Source organism: Bidens hawaiensis, unplaced genomic scaffold, assembly GCF_021521415.1.
Source record: "Bidens hawaiensis isolate Kalapana, Puna unplaced genomic scaffold, B.hawaiensis_p1.1 tig00001685_1, whole genome shotgun sequence".
In the NCBI taxonomy this organism is placed as follows: domain Eukaryota; kingdom Viridiplantae; phylum Streptophyta; class Magnoliopsida; order Asterales; family Asteraceae; genus Bidens; species Bidens hawaiensis.
In genome coordinates this window covers 2,951,474-2,970,136 of record NW_027491095.1, presented here as the reverse complement: position 1 = coordinate 2,970,136, position 18,663 = coordinate 2,951,474, and the positions used below count along the sequence as shown (strand labels likewise).

Genomic DNA, 18,663 nt, shown 5'->3' with positions numbered 1-18,663 from the left:
AAAAAAATATTTTATATATTTTAAATGACAAGATCCAATATTTTATATATTTGAAATGTTCGGGTTACAAACGGGTCGGGTTTACATAACAAAAGTGACCCGAAATTGAAGAATGTCACAATGATGGTTCGCCGTCCTATCACTCAGCGTGACGTACCCTTTCTGCAGCGTACACAAAGTAATTTTGTTTTCTCCACAAGCTTTACGCCGGAGCCTATTGTCTCCGAGGCTATGTACGCCCAAGGTGAGGAATTTGTTAAAAAATGCGAAGGTATTTTTCAACCCCGCCCTGTAACCGCCGTTACCTCAAGCGGAGTGATAGTTCTTCTTTCATCCAGCGAGGAGTCATCACTCTGTGAGGGGGAGTTACCGATTGGTGCTGCTAACCTTCCACTTTCGTCTATAGGTTTGACCCGTAAGCAAGATTTGAAGATCATCTCCGATCCGTCCGCAGGTGAGGAGGGTGGTCCTCAATCCGTTGAGTGTGAACCTCAGGCTGTGGAGGTAGGTGCCTCCAAGGCTGCTGGGAAACGGAAGGTACAAGCTCCCGATGCTGAGCCCAAGAAGAAGAAAAAGAAAAAGACCAAGGTTGAGGTCCCGGCTCTGGATGCTCGGCTTCGGGAGCTTGCTGCCCATGACTTTTTGAAAGGTAAAACTTGACTTCTTATTATTATTTCTTAATCCCTTGCTTCCGGATAACTTGAAGGTTCTTATTTCAGGTCTGAAGGATTCTGCAACTACTGAACTCCCGACTCCACCCACTTCACCAATTAACACTGTTCAAGAGCCGATTGATTTGTCGGACTCTTCTCCTATTAAGGATAAAGAAATTGGTGAAGCTGGACAGTTTCACACATCTCCATCTCATCATGAGCATATTTTTGGAGATCAGGGTGGAGTAGGTGTGTTTAAACGCGGGGGACAGGCTTCCTCCTCTCAGGTGGGTGAGGACATTGCTCCGTATCATCCTCGATGGACATTACGGCGGAACTCAGTACTGAGCAATGCGGATGTCTGTCAGGAATATCTCGACGAGAGCCTTCCTCCTGCAGAGAAGGAAAGACAACGTCGTCGCGTCCGCCAATAACTGTTCGACTCTAACTCTTATCATGTGGCGAACGCTGTGTCTACCAATCAGGAACTTCGTCGGGATTGGCTAGCTATGAATGACGAGTTGGAGGAGAATGAGCGGAACTTGCTTGGGCCAAGAAAGAGGCTCTTAAGGCGCTGACCGACGCCCAAGATAGTCACCGGGCTATGGAAGTGGCGAAAGCCGCGCAACTTGCAGCTGAGAAGGCTAAGACTGCTCTCCAGAAACGACTGGATGAACATGCTGAGCTTATCAACACCCTTCAAGCCGACTCAGCGGCAAAAGATCAACGTTTGTCTGGCCTGAATGCCAGGAGTCGGGACCAAGCTCTGGAATGTGTTGGTCATAAAATGGATCTCCTCCGGGCTCAAGCGGATAAAAAATGGCTCTTATCGACAGCGATTCCCAAGGTATCGAGTCTTATTACCGATATAAGTGATCCGGGTTTATGCGTGCTTACTTATACTTGTGTGACTTAACAGGTGATTACCGACGTTCGCAACAGTGATGATCTCGGGAATTGTGTTGCGATAATCCTCCGTGCCTCCGAGCAGGCGGGCCGACAAATGGGTTTTGAGGAGGGTTATAAGTTTGGTTCCGAGGGCCTGTCTCCCGAAGAATATGTGTTGGCCGGCAAGGATACTGTGTCTATCCTTGAGGAGAAAACCAAGGAGTTTGATACTTTAAAGTTTTCTCTTTCTGACCATATATCGGAACTTGCAAATAAAGAGGATGCCATCGAGCAACTAAAGAGTTGCTAGACCTTGAAGAGGAAGACGATGAGGACGCCGAAGACTCTGCGGAAGGCGAAAAAGCTGCTCCGTAGATGTATATGTACTTCTATTTTGTAAATCTTGCTTCCTTTATTGTAATCTCTTTTGATCTAAAACAAGAAGTCTTTATGTTTCTTCCGGTGCACTTTGTCTTATGTACTATAATATAAGTGCTTATCCGGAACTTCGGTTTTGTCAATAAAAAGATTACATCTTAAAATGTCATTGAAATAAGTGGACATTCTGTATTCGTTGGGCAGAAGCCTTACAAAAAGAAATTGCACATATTGCTAATCTATGTGGGCACGCGTGCCTAAAAAGTAAAAGATGAACAAAACTGTTATATATAGCATTTTTTCAATTGTGCTGCGTTCCAAGTTCGAGGGACCTCAGTCCCATCTAACTTCTCCAACTTATAGGCACCTTTTGCTAGTACTTGTTTGACTTTGTAAGGTCTTTCCCAAGTTGGGGCTAGTTTGCCCAGAGGCTCTTGGCCGGAAGCTTCATAGTTGCGGAAGACAAAGTCTCCCGCATCAAATTTGCAATTTTGGACTCGTGGGTTGTAATATTTTTCAAGTTGTCGTTTGTAATTGTGTTCACGAATCAATGCTAGCTCTCTTCTTTCTTCAAACAGATCCAGATTCATCCTGAGTTCGTGATCGTTGTCATTGATCAGCAGAACTCTCGCGGATGGAATCCCGATTTCTGCGGGGATCATGGCTTCGGTTCTGTATGTCAGGCTGAAGGGTGTCTCCAAATTGCTGGAGTTCTTTTGGGTGCGAAAAGCCCAAAGTACATGAGGCAGTTCATCCACCCACCCTGTTCGTTTCGTCCCTAGTCTTGCCTTAATCCCTTCTTTGATAGTTCGGTTGGTCCTCTCGATTTGACCATTTGCTTGTGGATGAGCAACGGATGTAAAAGTTTGAATGACTTGGAGTTCTTTCAACCATGCTTGCAATCCACTGTCAGCAAATTGGGTCCCATTGTCACTTACCAATTCTTGCGGGAGACCGAACCGGCAAATGATAAATTCCCAAAGGAATTTTTTCACGCTTGAAGCCGTAATTGATGCGACTGGTTTGGCTTCCACCCACTTGGTGAAGTAATCAATGGCCACTATCAGGAACTTGACTCGTCCCGGGGCTTCTGGAAAAGGTCCCATAATGTCAATAGCCCACTTCTGAAACGGCCAGGCAGAAGTTACTGGAATCAGTTCGTTCTTTGGACGCAGGGTGTTGGGGGCATGGCGCTGGCACGAATCACACTTTCTGATTTCTTGCACAGCATCTAAGTGCATGTCGGGCCAATAATACCCTGCGTTCATGATTATTGCAACCGTCATTCTTGGTCCCGCGTGTAATCCGCAAATGCCTTCATGAATTTCTCTGATTAAGTAATTTGCGTCTTCCGCGTCTACGCAGCGCAAGAGTGGGCCAAGAAATGATCTTCGGTACAAGATACCATCAGTCAACTAGTAATTCAAAGCTTTATGCTTGATCTTCCGAGCCTCAGCCTTTCCTGCTGGAAGTGTTCCGGAAGATAAGTAAGCTATAATGGGTGATATCCAAGACTTGACACCAGTTTGTATTACCAGGACTTGATTTTGTGGAACGGATGGATGGTCTAGAACTTCTACACGAATATCTTTGGCAAAATGCTCAAAATTCGTTGAAGCTAGCTTACTAAGAGCGTCCGCCGACTTGTTCTCGCTCCTCTTAATGTGAACAATGTTGAAGGAGGAAAACTGGCGAATCAAGACCCATGCTTGTGACAAATAAGAAGCCATGACATCGTTTTTAGCTTCGTATGTTCCGTTTATTTGTCCCGCAATTAGCATAGAATCCACCCGAGCCTCTAAATGTTTCACTCCAAGCTTTCTTGCTATCCGCAGTCCCGCTAGGAAGGCTTCGTATTCCGCTTCATTGTTGGTACTTTTAAATTCCAACTTGATGGAATACGTAAATTCATGCCCCTCCGGGTTGATTAATCTTAAGCCTACACCTGACCCTTCGCTGCTGGAAGCTCCGTCCGTGAACAATGACCAAACTTGCCCTTGTTCCGGTGGTGCTTAGGGTTGTTGTTCGATTAGGCATTCTTGTTCTTTGTACTGTGGGACATCCGTAACGAAGTCCGCGAGTACTTGTCCCTTGATCGCTGGTCTCGGCTTATATTCAATCGAGTGTTCACCCAATTCGATAACCCATTTCGCCAGTCGTCCGGACAGCTCGGGTTTACTCAACACGTTCTTGAGTTTGTACTCGGTTAATACATGGATGGGGTGGCCCTGGAAATATCTGCGGAGCTGTCTGGCGGCATATACCAATGCCAAAACCAGCTTTTCCAACATTGAATATCTTGTTTTCGGGTCCAATAGTGTTCTACTGACGCAGTAAATTGGTGTTTGAACATTTTTCCTATCCGTCAGTAAGACCGCCCCTACGGCAATGTCAGATGCCGAAAAATATAGTGTTAATGGTTCGCCGGCGTGAGGAGCAGTTAGCGTGGGTAATTCCATTAAACGCTTCTTGACTTCCTGGAATGCTTGTTCGGCTTCCGGAGTCCATCTGAACTGTGCCTTTTTGAGGCAATTCCTTAATGTTGAAATGAACGGGTAAGATTTAGTAGCGTGGTTTGCCAGGAACCTGTTTAATGCTACTAGTCTGCCGTTGAGTGTTTGAACTTGTTTGAGAGATTCGGGAGATGGCATGCGGGCTATTGCTTGAACCTTGTCTGGGTTAGCTTTAAAGCCCGTGCCTGTAACAATTACTCCGAGAAACTTCCCTTCCTCCATCCCGAAGGAGCACTTTGTCGGGTTAAGTTTCATGTTGATACTTCTCAGTGTTTCAAAAGTTTCCTCGATATCCCTCAACATTTGATCCTCTTCAGTGCTTTTGATTACCAGATCGTCCATATAAACTTCAAGATTCCGACTTATTTGTCCTTTGAAGGCCTGATCTATCAGTCGTTGATATGTGGCTCCCGCATTTTTTAACCCGAAAGGCATCATTCTGTAACAGAATGTTCCCTGGTCAGTGCGGAATGCTGTCTTGTCCTCATCACCAGCCGCCATATGGATTTGATGATAGCCCTTGTAGGCATCGAGGAAACACTTGAACTTAAATGGGGCTACAACATCTACTTTCAAATCGATATTCGGAAGTGGGTAACAATCTTTCGGACATGCTTTGTTTAAATCTTTATAATCTATACACATTCTCCACGTTCCGTTGCTTTTTGGAATGATCACTGGGTTGACTACCCATGTTTGGTATTTGATTTCTCTTATAATCCCAGCATGAAGAAGATCTTGTACTTGTTCATTCATGGCCTTCGTTTGTTCCGGGCCCATTTTTCTCTTCTTCTGTATGATTGAGGTGATTAATGGATTCACCTTCAACTTGTGTTCTGAAATGCTCCGCGGGACACCGGTCATGTCCGCAGGCTGCCATGCAAAAATGTCGATGTTTTTGATCAATAGCTGCTTTAGAAAGGTTCGGATGATTTCAGAGATGTACGGACCAATTATTACGGTTTGGTCCGGAAACTTTTTGTTGAGGATCCATTTCTCTGGCTCAATCCTCTGAGCCTGTCTTGGGACCTTGCTTGGTCTTGAACTTTCTGTTGCAAAACAATGTCGATTTACGTGAATTATCGCCACACCAGTGCGAGTGGGAACTCCTACTGCACCATGTGCTGTGGACGGGTGGGCATTGAAATCTCCAGTCGCCTCTCGTCCCAAAATAATGTCATGCTTGGAAGTTGTTGGTAAGACCAAAAATTCTACTTCTTCAGTTCTCGAACGTACTCCGTCGCTTAATGTGACCGGGAAAGTGATAACACCGCGCGGGTGCATTATCTCTCCTCTGAAACCAGAGACGGGATCATGGATTGGTTGTAGTCTTTTTTTGTCTTCATCCTCCAACTGTTCGAAACACTGTTCGTGCATAATGTCGGACGTGCTGCATGTGTCGAAGAATACATACTGTGACCAGTAGTGACCAAATTCGGCAGTAATTATCAGTGGGTTTTATTAAACGGACCGCCTTTGATCCGAGGAAAGATCACCGGTTCACTCTTCCATTCTTCATCCTCATAATCCTTCCTCTTTCCTTTACCTGAATGTCCCCCTTGAATCATGTGGATATTCAGATCCTTGATTTGCCTTTTAGCTGGGCCCTGGTTATCCTTTGCGGGAGGTTTGCCAGTCCCTGCTCGTACGCCCTTAACCAAATGTTCGAGTTTACCATTTTTAACTGCTGCTTCAATTTCTGTTCGGAGGGCCACACACTCATTCGTGTTATGTACAACATCATTATGATATGAGCAATGTTTTTTAGTATCAAGGAATGACTTCCTTGGTATTGGTTGAGGCTTCCGGAAAGTCAAATTCTCGGTTGTGAGAATTTCTGAGGGAGTTTTTGATAACTGAGTCCAACTGTTGGTGGAATGAGCTAAAAAATTACGCTTACCCTTGTTGCCGATCAAAGATCTTGCATCAAAAGGTTTAGGCGTTTCTGTACTTGGCTGAAGTCTTGACCATATTGGTCCCTTAGCTTGTCTGTTTGGTCTCGGAGTTTGGAATTCGACCCTTAGAGACTGCTTTTGACTGCCGGAACTTAGAGTTTTTTCAGTTATTGCAAACAACTTTGATGCCTTCATGATTTCATCCCATGACTCAGGCATTCCCTCCCTTCCTGTTAAGGTACGGATCAAGGCATCGTTGTGGACGTTTTTACAAAATGCTCCGCGCAGCATGTCTTCACTTACTCCACCGATATTAAGGCTCTCGTTAGTAAATTGAGTAATGAAGTCCTCAATAGACTCGTTATTTCGCCTTGTAACATCTAATATCTCCGAAGGGTCACGAGTATGTTTCTTTTGTTGACTAAAGTGTTGGGAGAATTTTGCTATGAAATCATTCCAGTTTTTGATTTGTCCAGCAGGCAGTTTCTCAAACCACTCTCTCGCAGCTCCCGTGAGTGTGAGTGCGAACATGTGGCACCAGTACGGAAGAGTCCAACCGCTGACTCCCCCGACTGCCACAAATCTCAACAAATGATCGCTAGGATCTGTCATTCCATTATATGTTCCAACAGACGTTGAATCTACACGTTTACTGGAAATGAAGTTTGTGCGATACTTGGAATAAATTTCGACTTCTCTGCAAAAGATTTCGGACGGTATGGTTTCGAAAAATCATGTTTAGCATTGTTGTGATATTCCGCATGACGGACAACAGGTCGCGGGTAGCTAGTTCCTCCGTAAGAAGGAAGACGACTATCCCCACTATAAAAACTACCATCCGACCGAAAAGATGAGTCGTACCCGTCCAGTTCGTCCTCATATGATGGCACCCGCATATCTATGCGGGGACGAGGACGCAACCTTCGGGTTTCGCTCATGTTTCGCTCTGGTGGCAAACTGTATTGGATGTGGCTTCCCCTTATGGGAGGAGAAATTGATCTCCTGGGAGGCTCATCGTATGTCAAGGTACGGCCATGGAAACGCTCATTCCGGACCCGACGTTCATACTCTGCTTTTAAACTTTCTTGCTGAACACGAAGCCACTCGTCCGGAGACAAAGTTTCTTCGGTTCTGAGATTATGACGGTGAGCTCTTCTTAAGTTAGAGTCACCGGAGTCTTCTTCTAAACCTAACTCTGACTGAGTTCGATGGACTTCTCTTGGAATACGTTCTAGGTTCTTCTAAACCAAACGGGTTGTTCAACCTGTTTAGAGAAGCGCCTGTTCTGACTCGACCTTCATGCAGTTATCCGAGAAATCCAAATCCTCACAGTAGCGAGCGGGAAGGAGATGAAGAATAGATCAATGGAGGCACGTTTTTTTTCTTTCAATGTGAAAATCAATGTTTTCTACTTGATATTAATATGCTTTATGTTTGGTGGATGTTACGTTAAATTGTTACCCCTGGTCGGTATGAGTATGACAATAGATAACATTTAAGAATGTTTTTTTGTTAATCGATTGTGTGGATAAAATATTGACCCGTCATTATTTGGTCTTTTTGGATCGTATGTTGTTGAGAGGTTATCCCAAGAGCCTAATTCATGGCACCAAATGGCTTGCAAGGAGTTGTTTTTTTTTTTCTTTGAAGCCAATTTTTAGGTCTAGAAAAGTGATTATTTTTACTGGGTAGAATCAAGTAATAAAAAAATAATTTCGAGTTTATAGGTTGGGTGGAGGTAGTTTTCAGTTGATAGTTTTATTTTCAAAAAATAAAAAATATATATTTTTCATATTTATACAAGTACCCATTATAGATTGCCTATAATTTTTATTGCTTGTTTTGTTAATTTGTGGATGGATGGTATCTCACTTGTTCTATACATGATCATTGTGAGTTGTCATCCACACTTATACAAGCATATAATCCCAAAATATGTAAATGGACATAAAATATTATCATAACGTGTCTAACTGTATTTGATTGATCTTTGTTACTAAATTAATATATACAATGGTGATCAGTATGAATATACTATATATTGGTTGTATATTTTAAACTAAGATTACAAATTATGCAATTGTAATTTCAAAATAATGTGCATTATATATGAGGGTCAAGTTATTCTACAAAAGGTAACAAAAATAAGAAGTGTGAGAAACCATAAATAATTGACATGTGTCAAGTGGGGACCAAAAGAAAAAGGGTATAGAGGTAATTGTATACATTTTATCTCTCCACATGCAAGACACATGTAAATACCCCTATCATTTTAGAACGTTTATAACTTTTTCGTATGATATTTTTTTTTTAAAAAAAAGTTCATCATAATAACAAGCGTTTTTTTATCTTAATATGAGTATGATTTTTGTTATATAAAAATTTAAACAAAAATCAAGACATTGTGTCTTTTTTCGTCATTGTGTCTTTTCGCACACCATTGTGTCTTTTCGCTTATCATTGTGTCTTTTTTTGTTGGTGCATTTTGTGACCGTCGCTATGCAATTCAGACCAGCGGAGACGCCATAGGTGAAGTTAGAACAACTTCGCCTTAGGCGAAGTTATCACAACTTCGCCATAGGCGAAGTTATGAACAACTTCGCCTACTGACGCCTACTGAAGTTTATATATATATGCGTGTGTCTTGTTTAGTTTTAAGAATCCAGTAATTCAGAGAGTTGTGTGTTACAGTTTGAGTGTCGAGAGAGAACAAACAGAGAGAGAATGTCGTTAAGGACGACCCGAGGTAGAGCTCACCTCGGGTCGGACGTGTTTCTGTTTATGTTACGGTATGTAACGTGTTTGTTTAATTATTATTATAAAGAATCTGCAGATTTGTTTATCCCGTTCTTGTATTTGTTCGTGTATTTGTTCGTGTACGTGTTTGTGTTCTTCATCTTTACACCAATAAACGAGTCTAGGAGGATTCCGCACTCCTAGACCTCGTGCGGATCTCGTATCGATCGGCGACGCCCCCGGGAGGACCTACATTTTTCGTCATTGTGTTTTTTCGCACACCATTGTGTCTTTTCGCTTATAATTGTGTTTTTTTCGTCATTGTGTCTTTTCACTTATCATTGTGTCTTTTCGCACACCATTGTGTCTTTCCGCACACCATTGTGTCTTTTCGTTTATCATTGTGTCTTTTTTCGTCATTGTGTTTTTTCGCACACCATTGTGTCTTTTCGTTTATCATTGTGTCTTTTTTCGTCATTGTGATTTTTCGCACACCATTGTGTCTTTTCGCTTATCATTGTGTCTTTTTTCGTCATTGTGTCTTTTCGCACACCATTGTGTCTTTTTTCGTCATTGTGTCTTTTCGCAAACCATTGTGTCTTTTCGTTTATCATTGTGTCTTTTTTCGTTATTGTGTTTTTTCGCACACCATTGTGTCTTTTCGCTTATCATTGTGTCTTTTTTCGTCATTGTGTCTTTTCGCACACCGTTGTGTCTTTTCGCACACCATTGTGTCTTTTCGCTTATCATTGTGTCTTTTTTCGTCATTGTGTCTTTAACTTGAAACGTAAAACACAATGGTGAATACGTATAACCCAATGACCTAAAACGTAAAAAACAATGATGAATACGTATAACACAATGACCTAAAACGTAAGACACAATGGTGACTACGTATAACACAATGGCCTAAAACGTAAGACACAATAGTGAATATAATGACTTGAAACGTAAAACACAATGGAAACAACATATTACATAATGACACAATGAACAACAAAAAAAACACAATTAAAAAACCCATTAATTTTTTTTATTTTTATATAACAATATGATACTCATATTAAAGATAAAAAAACGCTTATTATTATGGTGAATTTTTTTTTAAAAAAATAATGTCGTATGAAAAAGTTACGGACATTTTAAAATGATGAGGGAATTGGCATGTGCCTTGCATGTGGAGAGAGAGTCAACAAATGTGTGTTATTACCTTCATGCCCTTTCCATCAATTTTTATTTATTAAATTAATCTCAGCCATTCAAATACAAGATCAATGAACTGGATTCCTTCTCACCTTTCTCATTTTTGTTGTCCTTTGTATTTTAACTTTACCCTTATATATGATATCTAGAACCATAACCACCCTCTCTACTTCAAATCGTATCAAGGATTTCAACTTGATTTTAATAAAGTGGGAATTTGTTGTCATTCGAATTGAATTAGTACTCTTAATTAACACGTCTCGTTAAGCTCTTGACATAAATACAAAGTTGTCAGAATAAGCTTAATCCAAGCCCATTTTAACCCGTTACCAACCCGTGTCATCTCTAGGAGTGTTAAAGGGTTGTGTTGGCTGGTACAACCTAACACAAACCCAAACTTGAAATCGTGTAAGACGTAAAGCCAAACACGAACCGTATATTTGTGGGTTGACCCGAGAATTTGTTATTGTTTATTATATTAAAAATAAAAAAACGTTTATTATTATGGTGAATTTTTTTTTTAAAAAATAATGTTGTATTAAAAAATTATGGACATTTTAAAATGATGGGGGGATTGACATGTGCCTTGCATGTAGAGAGAGAAAGTCAACAAAGATGGGTTATTACCTTCATGCCCTTTTCATCAATTTTTATTTATTAAATTAATCTCAGCCATTCAAATCTAAAATCAATGGACTAGATTCCTTCTCACCCTTCTCATTTTTGTTGTCCTTTCTACAAGTTATTCTACAAAAGGTAACAAAAATGAGAAGTGTGAGAAGCCATAAATAATTGACATGTGTCAAGTGGGGACCAAAAGAAAAAGGGTATAGAGGTAATTGTACACATTTTCTCTCTCCACATGCAAGGCACATGTTAATACTCCCAACATTTTAGAACGTTTATAACGTTTTCGTATAATATTTTTTTTTTTAAATATCATCATAATAACAAGCGTTTTTTTATCTTTAATATGAGTATGATTTTTGTTATATAAAATTTAAAACAAAAATCACATCATTGTGTCTTTTCGCACACCATTGTGTCTTTTCGCTTATCATTGGGTCTTTTTGCACACCATTGTGTCTCTTTACACACCATTGTGTCTTTTTTCGTCATTGTGTTTTTTCGCTTATCATTGTGTCTTTTTCGCACACCATTGTGTCTTTTTTCGTCATTGTGTATTTTCGCATACCATTGTGTATCTTCGCTTATCATTGTGTCTTTTCGCACACCATTGTGTCTTTTCGCTTATCATTGTGTCTTTTTTCGTCATTGTGTCTTTTCGCTTATCATTGTGTCTTTTTTCGCACACCATTGTGTCTTTTTTCGTCATTGTGTCTTTTCGCACACCATTGTGTCTTTTCGCTTATCATTGTTGTGTCTTTTTTCGCACACCATTGTGTCTTTTTTCGTCATTGTGTCTTTTCGCACACCATTGTGTCTTTTCGCTTATCATTGTGTCTTTTTTCATCATTGTGTCTTTTCGCACACCATTGTGTCTTTTCGCTTATCATTGTGTCTTTTTTCGTCATTGTGTCTTTTCACACACCATTGTGTCTTTTCGCTTATCATTGTTTTTTCCGTCATTATGTCTTTTCGCACACCATTGTGTCTATTTATCTAATACATAAAACACAATGCTTAATACATGTTACACAATAACTTGAAACGTAAAACACAATGGTGAATACTTATAACACAATGACCTAAAACGTAAGGCACAATGGTGAATACGTATAACACAATGACTTGAAACGTAAAACACAATGGAAACAACATATTACACAATGACACAATGAACAACAAAAAAACACAATTAAAAAAACCCATTAATTTTTTTATTTTTATGTTATAATATGATACTCATATTAAAGATAAAAAAACGCTTATTATTAGAGTGATTTTTTTTTAAATAATGTCGTATGAAAAAGTTATGGACATTTTAAAATGATGGGGGAATTGACATGTGCCTTGCATGTGGAGAGAGAAAGTCAACAAAGATGGGTAATTACCTTCATGCCCTTTTCATCAATTTTTATTTATTAAAATTAATCTCAGCCATTCAAATTTAAGATCAATGGACTGGATTCATTCTCACCCTTCTCATTTTTGTTGTCCTTTGTATTTTAACTTTACCCAATACTTTAAATCTACACTTTTACAACAAAAAATCCAAATTCATATAAAACAAATACATTCAAAATATAAAACGTTACGATAGTTTCTTTTTCTAATTATTAATTGTTACATAAGATATCAACCAATTTAATGTTTACAAAACAAATAATAAAAAGATGGGTTAAATAAGTTCACGGGTTCAAACAAAAACTAACCCGGACCCGTTCACATCAAACCCAAAAACACAACTTTCCTATCAGGCTATGTGTAGTGGAGGGCTACAATTGGGGGTGAATTGTGACACGTGGCGCCCAGTCAGCATGGAGTGGAAATTTATTTTTGGGGTGTAATGATGTAGAGGCTACAAGTTGGGCCCACAGTGTGTTTTTTTTTTATTATTTTTTTTTATAATTAAACTAATTAAATAAAAACCAATTTATTTAAATAATTAAATTAAAATGCATTAAAATTAAAAAGAAATACAAAAAAAAACATAACTAAAAATATTAAAAAACATAACTAAAGGAAAAAAAACATAACTAAAGGAAAAAAAACATAACTAAAAAAGAAACTAATATCCGTAATATTCGCGCATTTTTTCACGTTGGCGTTGCATCAATAATTCGGCATCCTCGTGAAACCCCTCCGCTTTGAGGGATTCGTAGTCGTCTTTCATTTGTTTTAATTCGAATGTCTGGTTAGCTTTTCTTGTTGTTTGTTGGATGCTCGAATGTCGACTCCAATTACGGTGGCATTTGTTTCCAAACGACCGACCCACTCGTTTATTTCAACGGGCTCCGTATTGAATCGTGTTGACGACGAACCTTCCCCCTTATTTTTCCTCGATCTCCCGCGTGGTCGAGGCAACTCCTCTACCTCATCTTTGTCGGGTATATTCAAATCATCGGCTAAATTGACCGTGTCGTCGAGGAAGAAGCTACGAGCATCGGAGGGTGTGTTTGGTGTTCTCGGATTTGTCGACGACGATGTCTTCGACCTTTTTGAAGGCCGGGATGAGCCTGCTCGTCGGGCGGCCGGAACGGTTGGTACCACATTCCATTTCGAGCAACGACGTAGCTTTTCCCAAGAACTCAAATACTTGAACGGTTTCCCAGGCCGCTCAACAGTGTGACCCTGAGCTCGAAATTCGCCCAAGGCTTGACTTATAATGTCGACGTCGTTATTTCCGCTACGCCAGCCGAACCCTTCAACCGGTTAATTATCCCGGCAAATTTTTGACAATCGACGTTAAGCCCCTTCCAGTTGGCTTGAACCGCTTCTTTTCCCCGGTAATATTCGGGTTTACAGGTTATCGCGAGCCAAGCTTCAAATACTTTCTTCTAAAACACCTCGGTGGCTTGAAAGTTAGCTACAAATTAAATTTACTTGTAACAATTAGTATATATTTTAATAAACACTAAATACATTTTTAATAAATACTTAATATTAAAAAACTTACCGACGTCGGGATCCTCCGAAATGTTAATCCAAACCCTTGCAAGGGCTACCTCCTCCTCCTCGTTCCAATACTTGTATGGATCACGTTGCGCCATGGTCTCCCCCGGTTGTTTTTTTTGTGTTTACGGGTCGGCTTTTTGCTTGAACCGGAGGCCCGTGACGTTTGCGTATCCGGTACCGTCACCGGCTCCGACTCCGGTGGTGTAGACCCGAACGCCGGCATTGTATTTTGGGGGCTGAGAAAGTTGGCGTACATGTTTAGGTTCGGGTCGGAAAATTGATACGGATAGCTCGGTTGGTTCGGTTGGTTCCATTGTAAGTTCGGTTGGTTCGATTGGCTTGATTGCGAACCATACGTTTGACCGAAAGCAGGGAATTGGTAGTTCGGTTGGCTCAGTTGGCTCGATTGCGAACCATACGTTTGACCAAAACCAGGGAATTGGTAGTTCGGTTGGTTCGGTTGGCTCGATTGCGAACCATACGTTTGACCAAAACCAGGGAATTGGTAGTTCGGTTGGCTCGATTTCGAACCATACGCTTGACCGAAAGCAGGGAGTTGGTAGTTCGGTTGGTTCGGGTTGTTTCTAGGATTCATTTTATTTATTTTATGTAAGAAATTGGGTATGATTTGTGTATAAAATGGATATAAAATGGAGAAGAAATACTTAATATTAAAAAACTTACCGACGTCGGGATCCTCCGAAATGTTAATCCAAGCCCTTGCAAGGGCCACCTCCTCCTCCTCGTTCAAATGCTTGTATGGATCACGTTGCGCCATCGTCTCCCCCGGTTGTTTTTTTTGTGTTTACGGGTCGGCTTTTTGCTTGAACCGGAGGCCCGTGACGTTTGCGTATCCGGTACCGTCACCGGCTCCGACTCCGGTGGTGTAGACCCGAACGCCGGCATTGTGTTTTGGGGGCTGAGAAAGTTGGCGTACATGTTTAGGTTCGGGTCGGAAAATTGATACGGATAGCTCGGTTGGTTCGGTTGGTTCCATTGTAAGTTCGGTTGGTTCGGTTGGCTTGATTGCGAACCATACGTTTGACCGAAAGCAGGGAATTGGTAGTTCGGTTAATTCGGTTGGCTCGATTGCGAACCATACGTTTGACCAAAATCAGGGAATTGGTAGTTCGGTTGGTTCGGTTGGCTCGATTGCGAACCATACGCTTGACCGAAAGCAGGGAGTTGGTAGTTCGGTTGGTTCGGGTTGTTTCTAGGATTCATTTTGTTTATTTTTTGTAAGAAATTGGGTATGATTTGTGTAGAAAATGGATATAAAATGGAGAAGAAGGGTGTATGTTTATATATATATATATACATATATATATAGGTATTGGATCATTCAGAAGTTTTTTTTATAGCAAGAAGCGTATTACAGCAAAAAGTGCAAGAAGTGAATATATAACTCCATTAATTCCTAATTTCACTCCCTTTCATATGATGTTACATACATATATGTAGGTTGGTTGTATTTATGTCTTAATTACACATTCAAATCAACCTACAAACATATAAATGTACCGAGCCACATTCAAACCTATGTACATACACACATACAAACATACGTACATACACACATACATATGCACATACACAACGCACCTACACATAAGAAAGAGAGTGAAATTAGGGATTAATGGAGTTACACATTCACTTCTCGCTGTAAAAAACTTCTGAAATGATCCAATACCATATATATATATATATATTGTTTAATTTTTTTTTTTAAATTTGACCGTTTCACAACGGTCTATTTATTAATTTATTATTATTTTCAAACACCCACAGGCGACAAATATTTGCCGCCCCCGCCCATTTTCACCCAATTATTGCCCGGAGGGGTGGGGGGGGCGGTGTTCCTCCAAAAAATCGCCCCAAAACTTCCACCTTTCTCCACCACTACGTTTAGCCTCAGATTCGTGTCATGTCAGAACTTCACACCTCCTGTCATCTTGTCTATTTTACTTGACTTGAAACTTGCGTAACTTTAATGCAATTTTAATAACTAAACAACCACAATATCTTATTATTTTTAGAAGTTTATTACCTTATATTCAAAACATACCAAAAAAAAATATATTAATATTATATTCATTTTCAGCCAGCGAAGTCTCCACGCCACCATTATTATTCTTCCAATTTCCGTGTCACAAACTGAAGAAACACGAATCCATCCCTTAAAAACTTATCACTTCCATCAACCAAATTAAGCTTCTTCAAACCCTTAATTCACAAAATTCAATCAATTAACAATGGGCAAAGGCGGCGGCTGCATCCCCAGCAAACACCAACCAGTCCCACCATCACTCACCGATTCGGATCCGGGTCCGGGTCCTGACCCAATTTCAGAAACAACCCATCACAATTCAATCCCAACTGAACCCCACAAATTAAGAATCTTTATCATATTCTACTCAATGTACGGTCACGTGGAGACTCTTGCGAATAATATCAAGACGGGTATTGAGGAAATTGAAGGGGTTGAAGGTGTTCTGTTTCGGGTGCCGGAAACGCTGTCGTTTGAGACGTTGACGGCGATGAAGGTGCCGGAGAAAGGTGATGATGGGATTCCGGTGATATCCCCGGAGGAGCTGGTGGAGGCTGATGGACTGTTGTTTGGGTTTCCGACGAGGTACGGGTGTATGTCGGCGCAAATGAAGGCGTTTTTCGATTCCACCGGTGGGTTGTGGCGGGAGCAGAGGCTCGCCGGAGTTCCCGCCGGGTTTTTTGTTAGTACCGGCACGCAAGGTGGCGGTCAAGAGACCACCGCGTAAGTTTGCTTCTTGACATTTGTTTGATTCACCAGTTTCACACTTTCATGCTTAGAAAGTGGTTTCTTTTTTACTTTTTAGGGGCGTCAATATGACACGAACCTAACATAAAATTTACGGGTTCGGGTCAGTTTTATCTATCGGGTCAAACCCGTTAACCCGTTAATCTAGCCGGGTTTGGGTCGGGTCAATCTGAGAGGTTTACGGGTCGACCCGTTTATTTTGTATTTTATTTTTTATAAATGTGTTTTTATGTAACATTTTAGGGAAAACTTTATACAATAGTAACTAATAAATTGGTTGTATATTTTCTCTCAAAGTTTAAACCTAAAAAAATTAACATAAGATTTTATAATTAAAAATGTAATTGTTTTATTAGAATTCGTAGTTTCTGTAAAAATGCAAATATAAAAATGTTAATATTTGAAGAAAAAAAAAACTTTTGGGTTAACCAACGTGAATGTGGTCTGTGTTCGGGTTCATGTGTCTTATACGATTTACAAGTTCAGGTTTATGTTAAATTTTCAGGCTTGTGTCGGATGGGAAGCATTACCCATTTAGTACCCCCATACACTATATTTACAAATTAAATATTTTTCCATGTTTTGTAATTATATGATACTTCTTTTCTTCCAAAATAATTATTTAATAGGTTAGTAGTGAGGAAAACAAAGTATTTTTTCTGAAAAGGAATTAGTGAATATCATAATAATGTTCACACGAAAAGTCTTAAATTTGCATATTTACATTGTTTTAGTTGATTTTACGTTAAAACTATGCTATTTTGGTTAAATTCTTAGATCATCCGTAGTGCCACAAAGTTGTGGCGTTTTAGCTCCGAAACGCCGGGTACCCCTCCCCCCAGGGCTTTTTTTCTTCAGCGTTTTGTATAAAACGCGATCATGGTGTGAGTTTTGATAAAATTGTGCCTGGGAAGGGGAGAGAGATGAGAATATATGTAATTATTGTAGGAGAGTTGTGGTGTTTTGCCCACTACACCACTTTTTGCAAAACTTTCCATTGTTGACGGGGGTGCACATGGCGTAAAATGCCCAAGTGTGTGGCTTTTTACTACACATGATCTTAGGAATTATATTTCCTACTATTTCTTTACACGCAAAAACATTTTTTGGTTCGCAATGTTTAATAAAAAAGGAACAAAATTTTACATTTTTTTTTATAAAAGCAATAGGGAAGCACATTGCTACATTTATTAAATAATGAGCATATATAATTTTTTGAGCTATTGATTGCTTAATAAAACAAAAGAATGTTTTGGGGGAAAATAAATGTGGGTGATGGGAAAATAAGTTGTTATGTCTTTTTTGTTTCATTAATGGGTAACCTAGTATTTTTTTAGTTTTCTTCTAAAAGACATACCTTTCACTTGAAATCTGAAATCTTATACCGGTTGACGTGGTTTGCAGATGGACCGCAATTACACAATTAGCGCACCATGGGATGCTGTATGTTCCGATCGGATACACATTTGGTGCTGGAATGTTCAAAATGGACTCGATCCGTGGTGGTTCACCATACGGTGCTGGTGTATTTTCAGGCGATGGGACTAGAGAACCGAGCCAAAGAGAACTTGAGCTTGCACAACACCAGGGTAAGTACATGGCTATGATCGTCAAAAGATTCGGATCTCACTCAACACTATGACGAAAAGGATAAAATCGAAAGTGTACATCTTTTGGTAATTAAGGTACAAGTTAATATGGCCTAGTTTGTTAGACCTTACCTCACAATTTGGGAAAGACTTACCCATATCTAACGCATTTGGTATCATTGATGCAGGCCCTTTGGTAGTTTGGTTTATAATTTTGTATTATCAATATATACACATTCTATGGATGGTTTATGTGATTTACCTTACACTTGGGCTCCTGTATTTCATTAATCACAATAGTAGGCCCACACAAATACTCTTTGGAGGATGTTTGTAGATTTGTATTAAAATTTAGCATAAAGACTAATTTGGTAAACAAAATTAATACTTTTACCCTCTTAAAATTAAAAAGTTCCAATACCCCCCCCCCTCCCC

The 18,663-nt window shown here is 40.0% G+C and overlaps 2 protein-coding genes across 2 annotated transcripts; one reads left to right on the top strand and one right to left on the bottom strand.

The window, feature by feature from the left end:
• Positions 1 to 5,880: 5,880 nt before the first annotated feature.
• Positions 5,881 to 6,939, bottom strand: LOC143592320 (uncharacterized). The gene has a single exon (XM_077072267.1). The coding sequence runs from the start codon at positions 6,937 to 6,939 to the stop codon at positions 5,881 to 5,883; it is 1,059 nt and encodes a 352-aa protein (XP_076928382.1).
• A 9,094-nt stretch (positions 6,940 to 16,033) lies between these two features.
• On the top strand, positions 16,034 to 18,306 carry LOC143591532 (NAD(P)H dehydrogenase (quinone) FQR1-like). Its single transcript, XM_077071716.1, has 2 exons — positions 16,034 to 16,615; positions 18,044 to 18,306. Exons 1-2 carry the CDS (start codon positions 16,098 to 16,100, stop codon positions 18,279 to 18,281), a joined length of 756 nt encoding a protein of 251 aa, XP_076927831.1. The 5' UTR covers positions 16,034 to 16,097; the 3' UTR covers positions 18,282 to 18,306.
• The last annotated feature ends 357 nt before the right edge of the window (positions 18,307 to 18,663 follow it).

Bases quoted from the DNA above. Each gene is read 5' to 3' on its own strand.
- LOC143592320 (XM_077072267.1), bottom strand. From the start codon at position 6,939: ATGACAGATCCTAGCGATCATTTGTTGAGATTTGTGGCAGTCGGGGGA.
- LOC143591532 (XM_077071716.1), top strand. From the start codon at position 16,098: ATGGGCAAAGGCGGCGGCTGCATCCCCAGCAAACACCAACCAGTCCCA. The intron at 16,616-18,043 runs GTAAGTTTGCTT...CGTGGTTTGCAG, and splicing joins GGCGGTCAAGAGACCACCGC to ATGGACCGCAATTACACAAT.